The sequence below is a fragment of the Aplosporella prunicola genome, assembly GCF_010093885.1.
Source record: "Aplosporella prunicola CBS 121167 unplaced genomic scaffold K452scaffold_78, whole genome shotgun sequence".
NCBI lineage: Eukaryota > Fungi > Ascomycota > Dothideomycetes > Botryosphaeriales > Aplosporellaceae > Aplosporella > Aplosporella prunicola.
Genome location: NW_022983606.1, coordinates 23,129 through 39,144, shown reverse-complemented (window position 1 = coordinate 39,144; position 16,016 = coordinate 23,129). Strand labels below are relative to the sequence as shown.

Below are 16,016 nucleotides of genomic sequence, written 5' to 3'. Positions count from 1 at the left end.
GTGCAAGAAAGTAAGAAAGAGGTAGTTAAGAAAGCGTGCCGTCGCCGGTGCCATCCTAGACTCTTTTTTTTTTTTTTTTTTTTTTTTTTTTTTTTCTCTCGTTGTTGTACTCGTCGTCGTCATCGCCGCCTGCTTTGCTGCGACGTAGCTGCTTACGCCTTGACGAAATAATTCTTTCTCTTGTTCACTACCTAGGGGGCTTTTTCCCTCCTCTTCGGTGGCTGAGTCTGCGTGCTTGCTGTGCTCCTCCGTTCATGCCACTGCTGCCGCCGCCGTTGTAGTGCTCAGAGGGGCAGTCTGGGAGGGGGAGAGAGAGGGGAAGGGATCGCGTGTATTCGAGCTGCTACTGCTGCTGCTGCGTCGTCGTCGTCAACTTATGCTTTTTGTTATCTTTGTTATCTTTGCTATGGATTCGTTGTCGTTGTTGACCGGTGCCATCGATCTGCTTCCGATCAGGGGCGTCGTGGCCAACACATACTGCCCGCTGCACGCTACACATCCATCCATCCATCCATCCATCCTCCAGGTCTCAGGGCTGGGCTGGGGGTGAAGAGTAGGCCATAGGCCGATGGCGGACGGCGACAGACGGACAGACGTCGAAGCTATCCATCCATCCCATCTCATCGACTTCGACATCAACATCAAAGCAACTAGTCCGTAACCTCTCCAGCACTGCTAGGTTGGACTATAAATCCCGTCCCGCATGCGCGCATGAAGAAAGGGAAATCCCACCATCTCATCTCATCTCACAAGAAACCCACAACGTCCGATCCCCTCCCCCACTGTTCAGCACGCACCACGACCGCCGCCATCTCCAACACCAGCAGCCGCACTCCCCCGCACCCCAAAATAACAGGACCTGGACAATCTCAAACCACAGCATGCACAAATCTTCGCCAATCAATGCGCTGCAACACCAAGGTACCTAGGTAGGTCACTCTCGCCCCTCCCCGCCAGGGCCGTGCGTGCATCGCAAACCTCCAACCTCCAACCTCCAACACACCCGCGACAATGCTCTGACGTCGCGGGTTCGAGCTAGGCGAGCCGTAACCCCCCCCCACCACCACCACACGGCGCCGCATCTCCATCTGAACATCCATTAAGCTCAGCGTTAAGCTTAACGCCGGAGCGGGGATGCGCGACGTCTACGGTACGGTATGCGGTCTGGGGTCTGCGCTTGCGTGCTGCGCGCTGCGTGCATTGAGCGTGCATGCATAGCTAAGGTAGGTGGGCATACATGGCTGCAGCCGGGTCTCGGCACGCCCACAATGAGGAGCTACCTAGAGCAAGCGCCTGCGGGGTCGGAAACTTGAGCTGTGCGAGCGTGGCTCCGTAGCCAGAGCCCCTTGGGGAACGGGTGAGGGCGAGGGTGGAGGAGCGGTGGTGCTGCGAGGAGCTATGAGGGTGCCTACGGTAGGTATAAGTGCGGGCGTGGCCGGCGGGTTTGCGGGTTGGTTCATCAGCTCTACAGTCTACTGCAGTCGTCTTGCCTCTCTCTTTCCATCTCTCTACTACCTACTGCAGCTAGCCTGTCAGTCGGCCTCGCTTTACCTACGTTCTTAATCGCTATTTCTGCGTCTGCTTCTCCTGCTTCTCCTTCTTCTTCGCCATTCGCGCTTACCGGATAAGCCGCCTTTGAGTCCTGTTTGAGACAGCGCTTTTCCCTCACCACCACCACCACCACCACCACAACAACAACAACAACACCTCCCCCAACCGCAAAAATGCAGCACACGGCCCTCTACCTCAGCGCGCTCGCCGCCCTCACCACCACCACCGTCTCCGCCAAAAACATCGACATCAGCGTGGGCAAAGAAGGGCTCTCGTTCTGGCCCAACAGCACCACCGCCGCCAAGGGTGACACGCTAACCTTCCACTTCTGGCCCAAAGCGCACAACGTGGTGCAGGGATCCTTCGACAGCGCGTGCAGCCCGATGCAAGGCGGCGGCATCTACTCGGACTTTGTGCCTGTGACGGGGGACAAGGCGGCGGACAAGACGTTCGTTGTGACCGTCAACGACACGCAGCCCATCTGGTACTATTGCTCGCAGGGGAGCCATTGCCAGGGCGGCATGGTGGGCGTCGTCAATCCGCCGTGAGTTTTTTTCCTTCCTTCCTTCCTTCCTCTATCGCTTTCCCTCTTGCCCGATTTCTGTACACTCGCGCTAACGCCCAACAGCGACGCCTCTTCCGGCAAGACCCTGGCCGCGTACGCCAAGTCCGCGGCCCAGGCCAAGGAAAACAAAACCCCCGACTGGCCGGTCTCGGGCGGCAAGTTCGAGCAAGCTTCCTCCTCGGATTCTTCTTCTTCTTCTTCTTCTTCCTCCTCCGACGCCTGGGCTTCCGGCTCCGAGGCCGCGGCCCAGGCCTCCGGCACCCCCGCTGCGAGCAGTGCTGCGGGGCAGGGCGTGCGCGCGTGGGGCGTGGGCGCGCTGGTCGGGCTCGTCGGCTGCGGCGTTGCGGCCACGTTGTAGGCGTGGTGTTGTAGGGGTGCCGTGTGCGCTACCTATGTGCTTGTCTGTGGTGGGGGTTTTGGGGGTTGGGGGTGTGCGGTGAGGTGCTGGTCGCTTCTCTGAGGGGGGGGTAGGGCGCGGGCGCTTGTGTGCACGGCTGCTGGTTGGCTGGGTGGCTGGGTGGGTGGGTTGCTTGGCTGCTGCTGCTGCTGCTGCTGCTGCTGTATGATTGCTACGCTATGCTTCTTCTGTCACGGCTTCGTGGGCTTAATACATCGTCTTCTTCTTCGTTTGCCTGTCTGCCTGTCTGCCTATCTCTCCACTCCCACAACCCCGAAAAGCACACTCCATGCCCTCCCTCCTCACGCCCCAAACCAGTCCGTACCCACATCCTGCACTGTACACACTCGACCCCAGACATCCTGCCCTTCTTCGCGAGTGCCAAAGGCCTGAGCTTAAGCTTGTTCCCTCTATATCCACCACCCCCTCTCTGCCAAGCGCACTTATCACCGCAATACACCGCACCGCACCGCACAAAGCGCAAAGCGCAAAGCTAAAACGCAATGCCCAAATCTAGAACAAAGCAAGTCTAGAACAGCGATTCTATTCTATTCCCCTCCTCCTCAGTTCCTGCTAGTAACATAATATAACATAACATAACAGTGACTGTAACTGTAGCTAACAACAAACATGCTAGCAAGCTAGCAAGCTAGCAAACTAGCACACAACGCAGCCCGAGCCCTTACCAGCGCCGAGTTTGCTGCGCGGGATCGGGAACGGCATCTTCTAGCGTAGCGTGGTTTATATATAGTGTGTTTCGCAAACTGGTTGAGGTTGTGGTTGTGGTGGGTATGGTAGCAGCGGCGGCGGCGGCGGCGGCGGCGGCAGCAGTGCTTTATACACCCGTGACCCGCCCCCCGAGGCGCAGACAACGACAACGACAGAGCGCGCGCGCCGGCCCTACGAGCTACGAGCTACGAGCTACGAGCTGCCGCCCCTGCCACCTATGCCATGCCGCTTAGAGTTGGAACGTGCACGTAACGCAAGGGGCGCTCGGTAGGTGCATTGTTGATGCTTGGGCGGGCACAGGAGCGCGTCAATAGCCTGTCGGCTGGCTGGTGCTTTGTGCGCTTTTTTGTTCGTTCTCTCTCCCTCTCTCTTTCTCCTCCTCTTTCTCCTCCTCTCTCTTTCTCTTCCTCTTTCTCCTCCTCTTTCGCTTATCTCCTTCGTCCCTCGCCGCGGGCACGAGGCACTCGCCCATCCCTCGCCCTTGGGGCCCGCAGCCAGTGCCACTTAGCCCGCCATCTCGCCATCCCCCGCCCTGTCTGGACACAAGCACCCCATGTCCAAGCCAAACCTCTCATCAGCAGCAAAAGCAACGCCAGCGCGTGTCGTGCCGTTTGCTATTGCTGCTGCTGCTGCAGTGTCCTCCTACCTAGCGAAGGTGCTGGGCCGAGGACGGCGCCCAGCGCACATCGCCAAAGAGTGACGGGAGTGTGTGAGGACCTATGTAGGTATGGCCGGCTGGCGGGCGGGCGCTGTTGCGGCGGTCTCGTCTTCTTCTTCTACTTTTTCTGCTTCTTCGGCAGCAGCATCAGCAGCAGCAGCATGTCACCATGCGGAAAAACCCCGTCCGCACGCACGCACGCACGCACGCACATACGTACGCTCTCCGTCCGCGGAACCACGGCGCAGTAGGTAGAGTAGCTGCCGTGCTGCTGCCCCCTGCACCAACCCAACACCAAGCACTCTCCCCTCCCCAGCCCAGCTCACAAACCCAGCACGACGCTCCCACCCCCCCTCGGATCCAGCTCCTCACAAACGTCCGCAAACGCCGCCCTCAGTTCCGCCAGCGCGTCGCGCAGCCATGGCGGGGTGTCGCAGTCAGAATCTGGGCTCGGAATAAGCAGGACGACACGTCTGAGCTGTGGCAGTTTGCCTGGCTGTTGAGCCAGGGACGCGAGAGCGGACAGGAAGGGCACGAAGGCGGGGAGGTGCGCGTTGATGTGGATTTTGAGGGTGTTGAGGGAGGCGGGAAAGACGTCGGCGAGGTCCGCAAAGTCGTGCGCAGAGCGCGGAGTCGGGCTCGGGCCCGCGAGCAGCGGCTGCGTGATCTCGAGCTCTGTGATATTGAGGGCTTTGAGCGAGCCGCTTGCGCCCGGGGCGGGGTGCCTGATGCAGGCGCCGCTGGGGATGCAGATGCCGAGGTCAGGGACGTAGCCGGCGACGAGGAGGGCGAGGCGGCTCAGCGACGCGGCGTGCAGGTCGATAGCGCGGAGAATGGCAGCGAGGTCGAGGTCAGCGCCGCTCCATTCGTCGAGGTGTTTCCAGTTGAGCGCGAGCGACTTGAGCGCCGTGCACGCGCTGCACAGCGCCCACAGGTCCGCGGCCTGCAAGCTGCATTCTTCTAACGCTATGTGTTCGACTTGCGAGGACCGCGGCGCCCACAGCTCCCGCCCCCGGAACGTCATCCCGCTGCAATGCGCCGCGCGAACGGACGGGGCGGCCAGGAACTTGCCCAGCGTTTCGGAGCCGTAACCCTCCATGCCGCCCGAGAGCTGCACTTGCGCGAGCTTGGAGATCGGCTGCGCCTCTATGAAGCGGCGCAGATGGCAGTCGGTGGGCCAGGTCTGGGGAGCCACAAAGTCCAGTCCCGTCAGGTTGGGCAGAAGCGACAGCGAGAAGGCCAGCTCTGCGTTTTTTCTTCCGGCGATTAAATCGGCAACGAACGTCTCGTCCCAGCCCCTTTCTGCGGCGGCGGCGCAGAGGTCAGTGATATTATTGTTCGCTTCTTTTTCTGCGGCAGCGACGGCGGCGTCAAGACCCCCGGCTGCACTGTTCCGCGCATTCCAAAAGCGGCATTTGAATCTGGCGAAGCGTACCGCGCCGGCGAGGTCGGGGCGCGCAATACACGTGCGGAGGAACTTGCGGTGCTGCTTGTCGTCGTATTCATAGCAAGAGTAGATCCGGGGCTCGACTAGTCGACGGAACTGTTTCGATACTCGCAATAATGATCTGAGAGGTCGTAGTCGGTCGTCGCTGGGGACGCTGCGGAAGCCCTCAGGCGGTTTCCAGCCGGCGTTTGCGTCATAGTGGTCGAGGATGCTTTCGAGAAGTTCTTCTGGGAGATCGCTGAGGGACTGCCGAGTGACGGGTTCCTGGACCCTGGGTTTCTGGACGCTGAATTCCTCTGACAGAGAGACGGCAGCGCGATTGTCGATGGACTCCATGCTGATATGTATAGATCGATAGTAGGAAAGAGATGGTGAGATAGATAAAGACCGATGTTCCGATAAGGTAAATTTAGCGGCGGCTTAGGTAACCGACTCCTACTTGTATAGGTAGGCAGCTATGGCGGCGTTCTCTCTTTCGAGGTCTATTTCCGCACAACTACAGGGCGGGCAGGTAGATGAATCACCATACACCATACTTAACAATCCCACCTAGTAGGTCGTGCCAGGAGGCAGGTCTAGGGTATCGATATCAGACCGTAGCTACGCGTATAACTACCGCGCGCGCGTGTGTACAAGATAGATAGCTAGATAGATAGAGAGATAGAGCAATATAAGAGCAAGGGTAGGAAATGGGTATCTACCCCCCTTCCTCCTTTCCCCTTCCCTCCATCCATCCACGAACACCGTCTAGCATCTCACCCCCCACCAGGCCCTCAAAGCAGCGAAAGCCCAACCTTGACACCACAACGCACAACGCACAACGCACAACGCACAACGCATAACGCATAACGCATAACCACAACCACAACCACAACCTCAAACGCCAACGCACACAAACACAAAAACAAAAAAACGCCCAACCCAGCCCAACCCAACCTAGTCCTTTAGCGCGCACGCCCTTCTCATATTCTCATTATAGCCAATACCAATACCAATACCAGTACCAATATCATCACCAGCTACGCGATACGCGCACAGCTCCAGCCTTACAAATTAAGCGGGAATTATGCTGAATTATCCCCCCCTCCCCCACCCCTACGGTTCTCGCAGCACCTAGCCAGCCTAGTTCTCATTCTCATTCTCTTTCCGGCGGCCGCGAGGCCTTGCTTCCTCTCTCTTTCGCTCTCGTTCTTTATTGGTGTGGGTATGGGTATGGGTATGCGTGCGTGGGTCTCGTTTCGCGGCCGTGTTGGCTGTGCTGTCGTAGTGGGAGGTGCGAGGTGGCGCATTGTGCGCGTGGGGGGTTTGCTGCGGATGCGGGTGTCGTGGTGATGTTGGCAGGATAGGTAATAATTGCGCGCGCGCACAAGCGTACGTGGTAGGTATAGCGCACAGCCTGTCGCGCCGTACAGAAAGCAGGCAGGCAGGTAGGTAAGTAAGTAGGTCGCGAGCAAGTACACAAGTACGGCGTAGGCGGCGACACGTCACTTAGGAAAGCGGCGATCGAGCGCCTCGACGCGCGCACGAAACGCCTTCACAATATCGCCAATCCGGCGAATCTTGTCGAACTCGACCTGCAGCTCGTCGATCTGGCGCAGTATCTCATGGAAGCGGGCGATCTGGGCGTCGGCGAGGCCGAGCGCGTTGCCCGCGCGGTCGTGCTGCGTCTGCGTCGCGAGGCGCGTTTGCTCTGTGAGCTATGAGGGTGCGCGCGAGCGCGTCGTGTCAGCTTGATTGATTTGACAGAGTGGTTGATTTGATAGCGAACTTGACTTGAACGCGACGAGTGCGGAAGCCGATACAAAGACGCGGAATGGAGAGACTCACAGCTGCCCAGCGCTGCTGGATCGAGAACATCAGGCGGTCGAAATGCGCGCTCAATGCCTGCAAGCTCGACGGATCGAGCAGCAAGCGGCCCTGGCTCGAGGCCTGGCTGGCAGCTCGCGACGAGCCGTTGGCGGTGGCGTTGGCGTGGGCGTGGCCGTTGTGCTGCGAGAGGGCGAGCTGCTGGTGGTAGCGCAGCGTCTGGACGTCTTGGGCCGAGAGGCCCAGCTGCGAGTCCGGAATGGAAGCGGGCGACGACGAGGAGGCCATTGATGGCCGGCCATGCCATGCGTCGTTGTTGCGTGAACCGGTCGTCGTCAAGCTGGTGGTGGTGGTGCTGCGGCTGCGGCTGCCGCTGCAATCATGGTGCTAATGTATGTATGGACGTATGTAAGTGGGCGGCTGCGGAGGGTTAGTTGGCGGGGTGATGATGCTGCTGTTTGCTTGCTTGCTGCTGGCGCGCGCGATCTTTGGGTTCGCTGCCGCTGCTAGGTAGGTGCTGCGCAGAGAGAGCCGGAAAAGCAAAGGCCTGCTCGTCGGGCTGCGAGACGTAGGTAGTTAGGTGCTTGAGGGGACGTGGAGCGGCCCGGCAGCCTGCATGCCACCAATTTGCTGCTCTACTTATGCAGCCCTACTCCTACATACTCCGTACTGGATTGACCACGACCACCAACCACAACGCCCCGTTCCTCCACCACTCCCATCCGCACCCATCCCATCCACACTGCAATCCGCACCTACCCAACCCAGCGTCGCGAGCCTGTTCGCCGACCGAGCCCACCCTTACATTACCACGGACGGGGGTACCTAGGTATGTCCCTACTGTACACCCGCGCCGGCATCTCGGCTCCCAAGCGCCCGCCCGAACCGCGCGCCAACCAACCACTCAGCGCGCGGCGCCGGCTCCCACGCGACGGGCACGCGGCCTCGCTTGCTGGGAGCTGCTGCGCGGTGCCGGGGGGTGCGGCGCAGGGCCTGCCTGGGACCGGGCGCTGGGTACGTGGGTGCGTGGTAAGTATGTACCTAACTAGGGGGGAGATGGGCGCGCTGTTGGTGGCTGTTGTCGCTGGTAGGTCGGGCTCGCCGGAGCGTGCATCGCTTCGAGAAGGTGCGAGTGCGTGTGGCTGTGGCTGTCTGTGATAAGGTTCCAGCTTTGTTCATCACACAGGATGGCCGCTGTGTGGAGGTAGGTAGGTAGGTAGGTAGCACGGGGTGAGTGCATTCGATCTGACGCCGGAGGCGCAACTGGCAACTGTTCTCTCTCGCTCGCTCTTCGCATCTCCTTCCAGTCAGTCACCCAGTCAGTCATAATCATCAATCTGCTTCAGCTTCAGCTTCAGCCCGCGAATCAGAACCTAGTCCGAACCCCTCGTTCCGGCCCGTAGGTACCTAGGTCCTAGGTATACCTACATACGGATTACGGATACATACATACATACGCACGTTGGGCCTCACCTCCTCTCCGCTTACAAACCCACACAAACCCACAAAGCCACAAAGCAGCAAAGCAGCAAAGCCGTCTCCCACCCCTACCCAACTCAACCCAGCCCTTACCATAAGTAGGCACCATACTCATATCATGCAATAACTCCCAATGCAAAAAAGAGAGAAAGCGAGGGAAAATCACCGAGCGAGAGCGAAAGAGTCATCCATCTACCCCGCCATTCACGCCCGCGTCCGCAGCCACGCCCCGCCCTGCTGCTACCCCGCAGGCCTGAAACGCAAAGCTCACTCCCACTCTCACTCTCGCTCGCTCTCACTCCCACGCCGCCACAGGCGCGGGCGCTAGGCAGGCAGGCAGGCAGGCAGCAACAGCTCTCTCTCTCCCCCGCTCGAGCCTCAGCTCCAGCTCCAGCTCCAGCTCCAGCTCCTGTTCCTGCACGGCACGGCACGGCCCCTCTAACCCTATGTACATAGGTGCTCCCAAACTCCACAACCCTAAACCCCCAAACACCGACCAAGCAGTCAGTCCGTCACCACACACGCATACACGCACGCACGCACGGCTTCTTCTGACGATACTTCGGCGGCGGCGGCGATGGCGGTGTTGGTGGTTGTGGTGCTGGTGGTATTTACTGTACAATACTGTACTATACTGTACGCTCCGGCATGCTGCGTGCTATGCTGCTACATATATACATACATACATACATGCATACATACATAAAACGCAGACGGCTTGGACACAAAATCATACTACTCCTACACCCACCGACCAGCTGCGTCTTACGGCTTAGAGCGGCATTGCACTGCCTTCTTGGGGAGCTAGCTGGTGGCGCGGGGAAGACTGTAGAAGGACTGAGGGCGCTGTTGGGCGTGCTGGTGGACGAAGCTGCTGGATTCTTGGTTGGCCGAATGCGTGCGTGCGTGTTTGCGTGCGTGCCTGGCGAGAAGTGGTGATGTGGTGATGTGGTGAAGTGGTGAGGGGCTTGTGGGGCGCTGTGGCGTGCCTTCTTGTGCAGAGTAATCGTCGCTGTTAGCCCGTTTAAAACCAGCTAAAACAGAGGCGGGACGTAGGTAGGCGCTGCAGGCATGGACACAGCGGCACTGGCCAAAATAAAGCACTACAAAGATGTACAGTGTAAAGGGCGTACAACATAGCACTAACTATTGAGATCTAATTATTTCCGGAAAAAGAAGAGGAGGGTGTGCTGGTTGTTAGGTTTGGATAGTGTGTTGCTTTTTATGGTTAACGGTGTTAGGATATGTTGGTGTTCAGCAGTATGAGAAGTGGGTGAAGGTCATCATCGACATCATCGTCGCTATAGTAGTGGAAGATCTGATCGAAATGCTAAAGGTTGCCGTAAAGGAACTTACCTCGAGGGTTTGTGTAATGCTGCTCCCGACCCCCTATTCGTTGTTGGAGCTATGCTGTTTCCGCGAACTGTAAGGTGAGACTTCAAGTCGGATGAGCTGGTGATTGATTGCTTGTGTGTTAGGAATGCTTTGGTGGTGGTGGCGGTCTTTTTATATTGAGGTAGCGATCGCTTTCCTGCGAGCCGGAGCTGGATAGGTTGGATTGGTTGGTTATATCGCGAACAGGGGCCGCTGTGGGATGCGTTTTGGTTCGGGTAGTTGGGTTGCTGGGTTTGCTGGGCTGTGGTTTGGGTTGTAGATCGCTTGGGGAGCGGTGTTTATGTAGTTAGTGTTAAGCACGGAGGTCGGGGAGGTGGTTGGGTGCGTAAGAGGCGAAGTATAGAGCATTTAATGATATACGCAGCAACCTTTCTAGTCCGCTCTTTGGCATAGCCGCCGAATTGAACCTACCTCGCGGGCACATAATCTTTAAGAGCGCGGACCTTAAGCCAACTCATTAAAGACCACGACAACTGAAGTACACAAATCATGTCACTTCACCTTACGGTTACCCCAAGCTCAGATTTCTCTACATATTGGGCACCATTCTTTCCTCTTCATTTCTTTCCAAGGCACAAGTGCGTCACTTACGTCTATTAGCGACGACAGCTGCCTTTCATACTTCCTTGTCGAGATGCGGTGTTCAGCAGTAAGAGAAAAAGATGACTACCACTATAACCGGAAAGAGATTCCCTACACCATAAGGCAAAAGAGATGATGGGCAGCTATGTATATATATATAAATAGACTGAACAGGCAAGAGCGTTATAGACTATTCCTCTAGGCGCTTCTTTAAATACCTCCCTTAAGGCATAGCTTCCTCGATAGACCCCCTTCTCTTCGTATTTCTTTCCCTAATGCGTTCAGTGGATGCGAGTGCTGATCGTGTCGTACTTTTAGCTCGGATGGGATGGTAAGTGCTTAGGCTACTTAAGGTTTCTAATTCCGTTTCGTCAGAACGTTCGCCATTATCATACATAGCATCTTTTAATGCCGAAGTGCTCTTTCGGGGTTGGGAGTGTAGGGTAAACGAAAAAGAGGGCATTTAGTAAATAAAAGAATAGGGATGAAGAGAGGCATGAAGAAGGTTTGGTACGCGAATAAATAAGACTCAAGTGGCTGCTGTGGCTGCTGCACTTGCTCTGCTTGTCTAGGGTTGAGTTAAGCGTGCATAGCTGTTATCCTATAGCTGTAGCCAATACCACACCTACTCGGCTTTGTTCCAGCACCACACCCACGCAGCCATTGTCTGCCATACACAACCTAGCCAGTCCACAAGCCTTACCCACCCATGCTTACCTGCGCACATAGGTACGTACGTACCTCCTATCCGGAGCTGCCTGCGCTACATGCCTTATCTTACCTCACCACATCTAACTACCCCACCAACCAACCACACCAACCAAAACATACCAACCAATCTCGCAGCGCATGCATGCATGCACCTGCACCAGTACATGGAGAGCGTCTGCCCGCCCACCCGCACCTACGTGCATCATGCGTCCGCAAGCAGCGAAGACCTCAGTGGCGCAAGAGACCCGCACCTAAGGGTGGAGAGCGAAATTCGCGCTTTCCGGAGCTGAGCTGAGTTGAGGGGCTAAGAAGATGGAAGTGGAGGAGAGGGAGCTTGTGGTAAGAGACAGACTGGCGGTAGGGGGAGGGAGCAAACCGGGGTGAGGGGAAAGGGAAGAGATAGCTAACGGGGAGCGCGCCCCACCAGTTCCAGAACCCTCGCACAGACAGCCAGCTAGCTAGCCATCTGCAAGACCGACCGTAGCGATTGGCGCGCCCCTCTTCCGCGTCTTACTGCGGAGGTGGTGCGCGTAATTCTGGCGGGCGATCATCCGCGCTGGCGGATACGGTGTTGACGATGACGAGGGCATGCTGATGGTATGCGTGCTCGGGTTGCTGTATAGAGCTAGCTAGCGAGGTCGGTAGGAATGTCGCTCATCAGCTCGCACTGTCAGCAGGGGGTAAATCGCGCGCGCAGCAGGGTGGATGGGGTGAATTGGAGCGGAAAGCGCGTCTGGCTGATACGGACGGAGATGTGCGCTGCAATGGCAGCACAGAGAAGAGAAGAGGACGGAAAAGAAAGGAAAAGAAAATCTCGAGAAGCAGAAAAAGAAAACAATCAGCGCTGCTCAGAGAGCAGAGAAGGTGTAGTACATACCTAGCACATGCAAACCGCGCGCCGGAGCAACGTCCAGCCTCCTCCTCGCAACCAGTCAGCGCAGCCCGCGCCTCGACGCCACGAGACAGCGACGCCGGCGCCATCGCATCGTACAGCATCACCAGCCTGGCAACCAGACAGCCGGGCCCGCTCGCCAGCGCGCGACCTGCCTCGCCCCGGCCTAAAAGAGCGAGGGCAGATGATACCGCCGCTGCCGCTGACGATATGAGTGATGAGGCAAATAAAGCTGGCCGCGCGCGCGGCACGCAGTGCGAGGCAGGCTGTGCGACCGCGCTCCTCACGCATGCATTCCGGCGGCGTGAAGGAGGACAGAAGCCTGACAGACTGGCGGCGGTACCTATGTACCCAGTGATGTTGCGCGGGGTTTTCTGGATCATCGTACCTACGCACCGTAGCCCAGGCCGCTGCTACATAGCTCGGCCATTGTGACGGCGCTCAGAATGGCCATTTGCTGCTGCTTCCAGCCGGTGCGGTGACACGGCCTGGCGCCGGCTGAGAGGATGGAATGAGCAAAGGTTCATGGGAGGGGTCGACGGCGGCACCGGATCTGCAGAGCGATTTACCGGGTCCAGGAGGCGTGCAGAAAAGCGACGACCGACCACTGCAACTGCTCTGCGCTGCACTGCACCGCCGCCTCGCTCGCGAGCGGTTGCGCGCGTTTTCTAGCCCACGGCCTGCCCTCGTCATGTGCGGAGCTTGCTTTGACCGCTACATGCGACGGTGGGCGTGCTGCTGCTGAGGGCGGTGATTTGCGGTGCTGATGATGGGATGGGCGAAGAGGAGGTGCTCATGGTGTGCTAGGAGGTAGGTCTATAAGTTCGAGGGTCCGGTGCAAGCCCAGTCGCACATTTTCACTGCATCTCTTCCCTCTATCACACACACAGCCAGTCGCCAGAGATTCGTTCGTGTGTGGCGTGAGCTGCACTGCGTCCGTCCGTCCGGGGCATCCTGCCCATTTGCGCGCCTCTCCATCCCGATAGCCATAGCAGCATTGCTCAAATAGATGCCTTCCTCGCCGTCCATCACGCTCACGCCGGCGACGACGACAACAACAACAACAACTTCGACCGAGCAACCATCCCGTGACGTTTTCCTCTCGAACGGTCAAGCTACAGGTAAACCCGCCTCTGCAGTTACCCACTTCTGCGCCGTGGAACAGCTCCACTGATCCCGAGCTCCCTCATAGTCCCTCGTAACGCGTCCACAGCCACAATCACAAACAACTACCGCAACCGCTACGCGCTCTACCTCGCCGCGCAGTTCAACATCAGCGAGGCGGCCGCTTTCGCCGAGATTGACGAGCAGCTCCGGCTGGGCAAGGCGAGGAAGGGTTCCGAAGCTTCGGAGGCCGAGATCAGGGATGTTCGAGGTCCTGATAGCGTTTAGCGTGTTTGTGATTGGCTTGGTGATTGTGGATCTGCATTTTGGCAATGCTGAGGCGAAGAGAGGCGTGAGGGTGGCGAGAGACGCGGGGAAATGAGCTGTGGCAGTTGTGCATGGTGGCTTAGCTGTTTATCGTTATGCCAACCCTCTTGGCTCGTGATGCTTGGTGTCTGTCCGAGGCTTGGTATGTGAGGCCTGTGAATATCTTGCTGCTTTTGGAAAGTGACACATGTGAGGTAGGCCAAGGATAGCGCCGGTTCAATGCCTGCATCTTGTGATGACTGCTGTATAGTAAGAAAAGCACCCGGTATAGCGGTTTGTCCAGTAATATGGTAAAGAATGTAAGGTCTCTGAGACACTTTCCCACTGTTGAAAATGGTTTATAGACAAGAGATGATTTACAACCAAGAGAGTACCCTCTTAGATTGCCGAGCTGCATCTTGTGCATTGGAAAGAAAGAAAGCTTAGTGGTGCAAAGAAATAGGAATCGATGGCGTCAGATGACAAGAAGGAAGCACAAAGAAACTGAGACATGATACTTATCAACCGCATAGCCAATGCAAGGAATTTGCACTGCACCAAGAAGTTTCGTCAAACTCTAACACAACATTGCAGCTCCTTCGACGCAGGCTGCCTCGTACACGTGAGTCCTCCGCTCTTAGTGTTGACTGTTTTCGACATTTCTCACTCCGCAATAATAAGAGAGTTCAAACGGCTACGCAAAACCTATCCAGACATAGCGATAAACGCCTTTTTGACGGTTGCAAGTTGCTTCCAGCCCAAAAAATGTGACCAGTTTTAACCATACTCCGGTTACACGGCTGGGGGTGACATTGAAACAGTCGTCACCATAGTCCGCCTCAGGAAATCAGTGAGGATCTTCGATCAGGCGTCGTAGGTAATTTTCGAGCAAAGAGCAGGAGTTGGAAGCAATTGCGCGTCGTTCCAGCGTCGTTGATCTCGCGATGATGTTTTTGGGTGGCTCTAAGCGAGAACCGCACACGGCGCCGATCACGCCGAGTTGAAACTGGGCGGCATCACGAACTTCGCGACGAGAGATACCACTGCCTCATCCGACACTCTAGGTACGTCAACCGCCACCGCCCGCCGCATCGCCCATCTGCGCCTGCCGCGAATTGCCGCCTCGAAGCTCGCAGCGCTGATTTTTGTCCCCGCCACGCAGGTCCCAGAAGCTCCACCTTTCCGACCTTCAACCTCACAACCGCAACAATGGATCAGGCTAAGCTCGCCAGGATGCAGGCCTCTGTGCGCATCGGTATGTCAAGCTCTCAGAAATGCAGCCGCCGCATGGCTCGGCCTTGAGAGTCGGTATCGAGTATTCTGCTAACGCGATGACGTGAACAGGGTAAGCAAACATCGGATTCCTGCGCGTCCCCGCACCTCTGCCCTCCGACACAGTCTTTGGGTCGACGAGCGCAGTCGACACTCGAGAGAGCAAAGCTAACGGACGATGATCATGACAGAGGCAAGGGTACTCCCCGCAGGAAGGTCAAGAAGGTCCACAAGAACGCTGGCACCGACGACAAGAAGCTCCAGGGAGCTCTTAAGAAGCTGAACGTCCAGCCCATCCAGGCTATCGAGGAGGTCAACATGTTCAAGAGCGACGGCAACGTCATCCACTTCGCGGCACCCAAGGGTGAGTGATTCACGGCGCGCCTGAGCTCTATCTTTGCGCCCAATGCGGGACAACCTCGAGGATATTGCGGCGAGGGCGTTGCTTGAAATCTCTGGAAATTCGCGTCTAACTGTTACCGTTTAGTCCACGCCTCGGTCCCCGCCAACACCTTCGCCATCTACGGCAACGGCGAGGACAAGGAGCTGACCGAGCTCGTCCCCGGTATCCTCAACCAGCTCGGCCCCGACTCCCTGGCCTCCCTCCGCAAGCTCGCCGAGAGCTACCAGAGCATGCAGAAGGAGAAGGGCGAGGAGGAGAAGAAGGACGAGGACGATGACGACATCCCCGACCTCGTCGCGGGCGAGAACTTCGAGGGCAAGGCCGACGTCGAGTAGATTCGGACCGTCTTGCGAGCTTATTGAATAAGCGGTAAGAGGAGCAGATCGGGACGGGTCTGCCTTGAGATTTTCCTCGGAACTGGAAAAAGAATAGTTTCCACGGCGATGGAAAGGCATGCAGCAAATCTCATCCTCTTTCGATGATCTTGTACCTATACCTGCGGTGCTGTGTCTGTAAGATGACGCAGTAGGCGTTGCGTTGTTGGGATCAAAATAAATGAATCATTAACGTTCTGCAAGACAGGTCGTGGAATGACCAATGTTGAAGCAGTGACCGATTATCCAAAATGATGTGAGGACTTGTACGGAGTGGTGTACGGAAATTCACGACTGGACAAAATCACCACCTCGAAGTGTTTACATACTATTGTTTGCTATATG

The 16,016-nt window shown here is 57.2% G+C and overlaps 10 protein-coding genes across 10 annotated transcripts; 6 read left to right on the top strand and 4 right to left on the bottom strand.

Annotated features, from left to right (window-relative positions):
* Window positions 1–270: 270 nt before the first annotated feature.
* K452DRAFT_159022 (uncharacterized protein) lies at window positions 271–756 on the bottom strand. The gene has a single exon (XM_033535642.1). The coding sequence runs from the start codon at window positions 640–642 to the stop codon at window positions 370–372; it is 273 nt and encodes a 90-aa protein (XP_033391527.1). The 5' UTR covers window positions 643–756; the 3' UTR covers window positions 271–369.
* On the top strand, window positions 632–1,192 carry K452DRAFT_159014 (uncharacterized protein). Its single transcript, XM_033535639.1, has 2 exons — window positions 632–929; window positions 1,040–1,192. The coding sequence occupies exons 1-2, from the start codon at window positions 712–714 to the stop codon at window positions 1,101–1,103; spliced, it is 282 nt and encodes a 93-aa protein (XP_033391526.1). The 5' UTR covers window positions 632–711; the 3' UTR covers window positions 1,104–1,192.
* Window positions 1,193–1,760: 568 nt separating this feature from the next.
* Window positions 1,761–2,375, top strand: K452DRAFT_208726 (uncharacterized protein; the record flags this gene model as incomplete). The annotated part of the gene is made up of 2 exons (XM_033536140.1): window positions 1,761–2,095; window positions 2,180–2,375. Coding segments are annotated over 2 exons (531 nt in total), but the record flags the coding sequence as incomplete, so codon positions are not given.
* An 892-nt stretch (window positions 2,376–3,267) lies between these two features.
* On the top strand, window positions 3,268–4,187 carry K452DRAFT_159018 (uncharacterized protein). Its single transcript, XM_033535640.1, has one exon. The coding sequence runs from the start codon at window positions 3,525–3,527 to the stop codon at window positions 4,149–4,151; it is 627 nt and encodes a 208-aa protein (XP_033391524.1). The 5' UTR covers window positions 3,268–3,524; the 3' UTR covers window positions 4,152–4,187.
* On the bottom strand, window positions 4,188–5,713 carry K452DRAFT_159019 (uncharacterized protein). Its single transcript, XM_033535641.1, has one exon. It carries the CDS (start codon window positions 5,681–5,683, stop codon window positions 4,223–4,225), a length of 1,461 nt encoding a protein of 486 aa, XP_033391523.1. The 5' UTR covers window positions 5,684–5,713; the 3' UTR covers window positions 4,188–4,222.
* A 1,118-nt stretch (window positions 5,714–6,831) lies between these two features.
* Window positions 6,832–7,441, bottom strand: K452DRAFT_313715 (uncharacterized protein; the record flags this gene model as incomplete). Its single annotated transcript, XM_033543687.1, has 2 exons — window positions 6,832–7,044; window positions 7,175–7,441. 2 exons carry the CDS (start codon window positions 7,439–7,441, stop codon window positions 6,832–6,834), a joined length of 480 nt encoding a protein of 159 aa, XP_033391522.1.
* A 501-nt stretch (window positions 7,442–7,942) lies between these two features.
* Window positions 7,943–8,443, top strand: K452DRAFT_159003 (uncharacterized protein). Its single transcript, XM_033535638.1, has one exon. The coding sequence runs from the start codon at window positions 7,985–7,987 to the stop codon at window positions 8,309–8,311; it is 327 nt and encodes a 108-aa protein (XP_033391521.1). The 5' UTR covers window positions 7,943–7,984; the 3' UTR covers window positions 8,312–8,443.
* A 3,353-nt stretch (window positions 8,444–11,796) lies between these two features.
* Window positions 11,797–12,812, bottom strand: K452DRAFT_158987 (uncharacterized protein). The gene has a single exon (XM_033535637.1). The coding sequence runs from the start codon at window positions 12,593–12,595 to the stop codon at window positions 11,978–11,980; it is 618 nt and encodes a 205-aa protein (XP_033391520.1). The 5' UTR covers window positions 12,596–12,812; the 3' UTR covers window positions 11,797–11,977.
* Window positions 12,813–12,923: 111 nt separating this feature from the next.
* K452DRAFT_322850 (uncharacterized protein) lies at window positions 12,924–13,858 on the top strand. The gene is made up of 2 exons (XM_033544566.1): window positions 12,924–13,333; window positions 13,405–13,858. Exons 1-2 carry the CDS (start codon window positions 13,222–13,224, stop codon window positions 13,602–13,604), a joined length of 312 nt encoding a protein of 103 aa, XP_033391519.1. The 5' UTR covers window positions 12,924–13,221; the 3' UTR covers window positions 13,605–13,858.
* Window positions 13,859–14,636: 778 nt separating this feature from the next.
* K452DRAFT_292942 (uncharacterized protein) lies at window positions 14,637–15,877 on the top strand. Its single transcript, XM_033541471.1, has 4 exons — window positions 14,637–14,686; window positions 14,785–14,877; window positions 15,085–15,258; window positions 15,382–15,877. The coding sequence occupies exons 2-4, from the start codon at window positions 14,832–14,834 to the stop codon at window positions 15,630–15,632; spliced, it is 471 nt and encodes a 156-aa protein (XP_033391518.1). The 5' UTR covers window positions 14,637–14,686; window positions 14,785–14,831; the 3' UTR covers window positions 15,633–15,877.
* The last annotated feature ends 139 nt before the right edge of the window (window positions 15,878–16,016 follow it).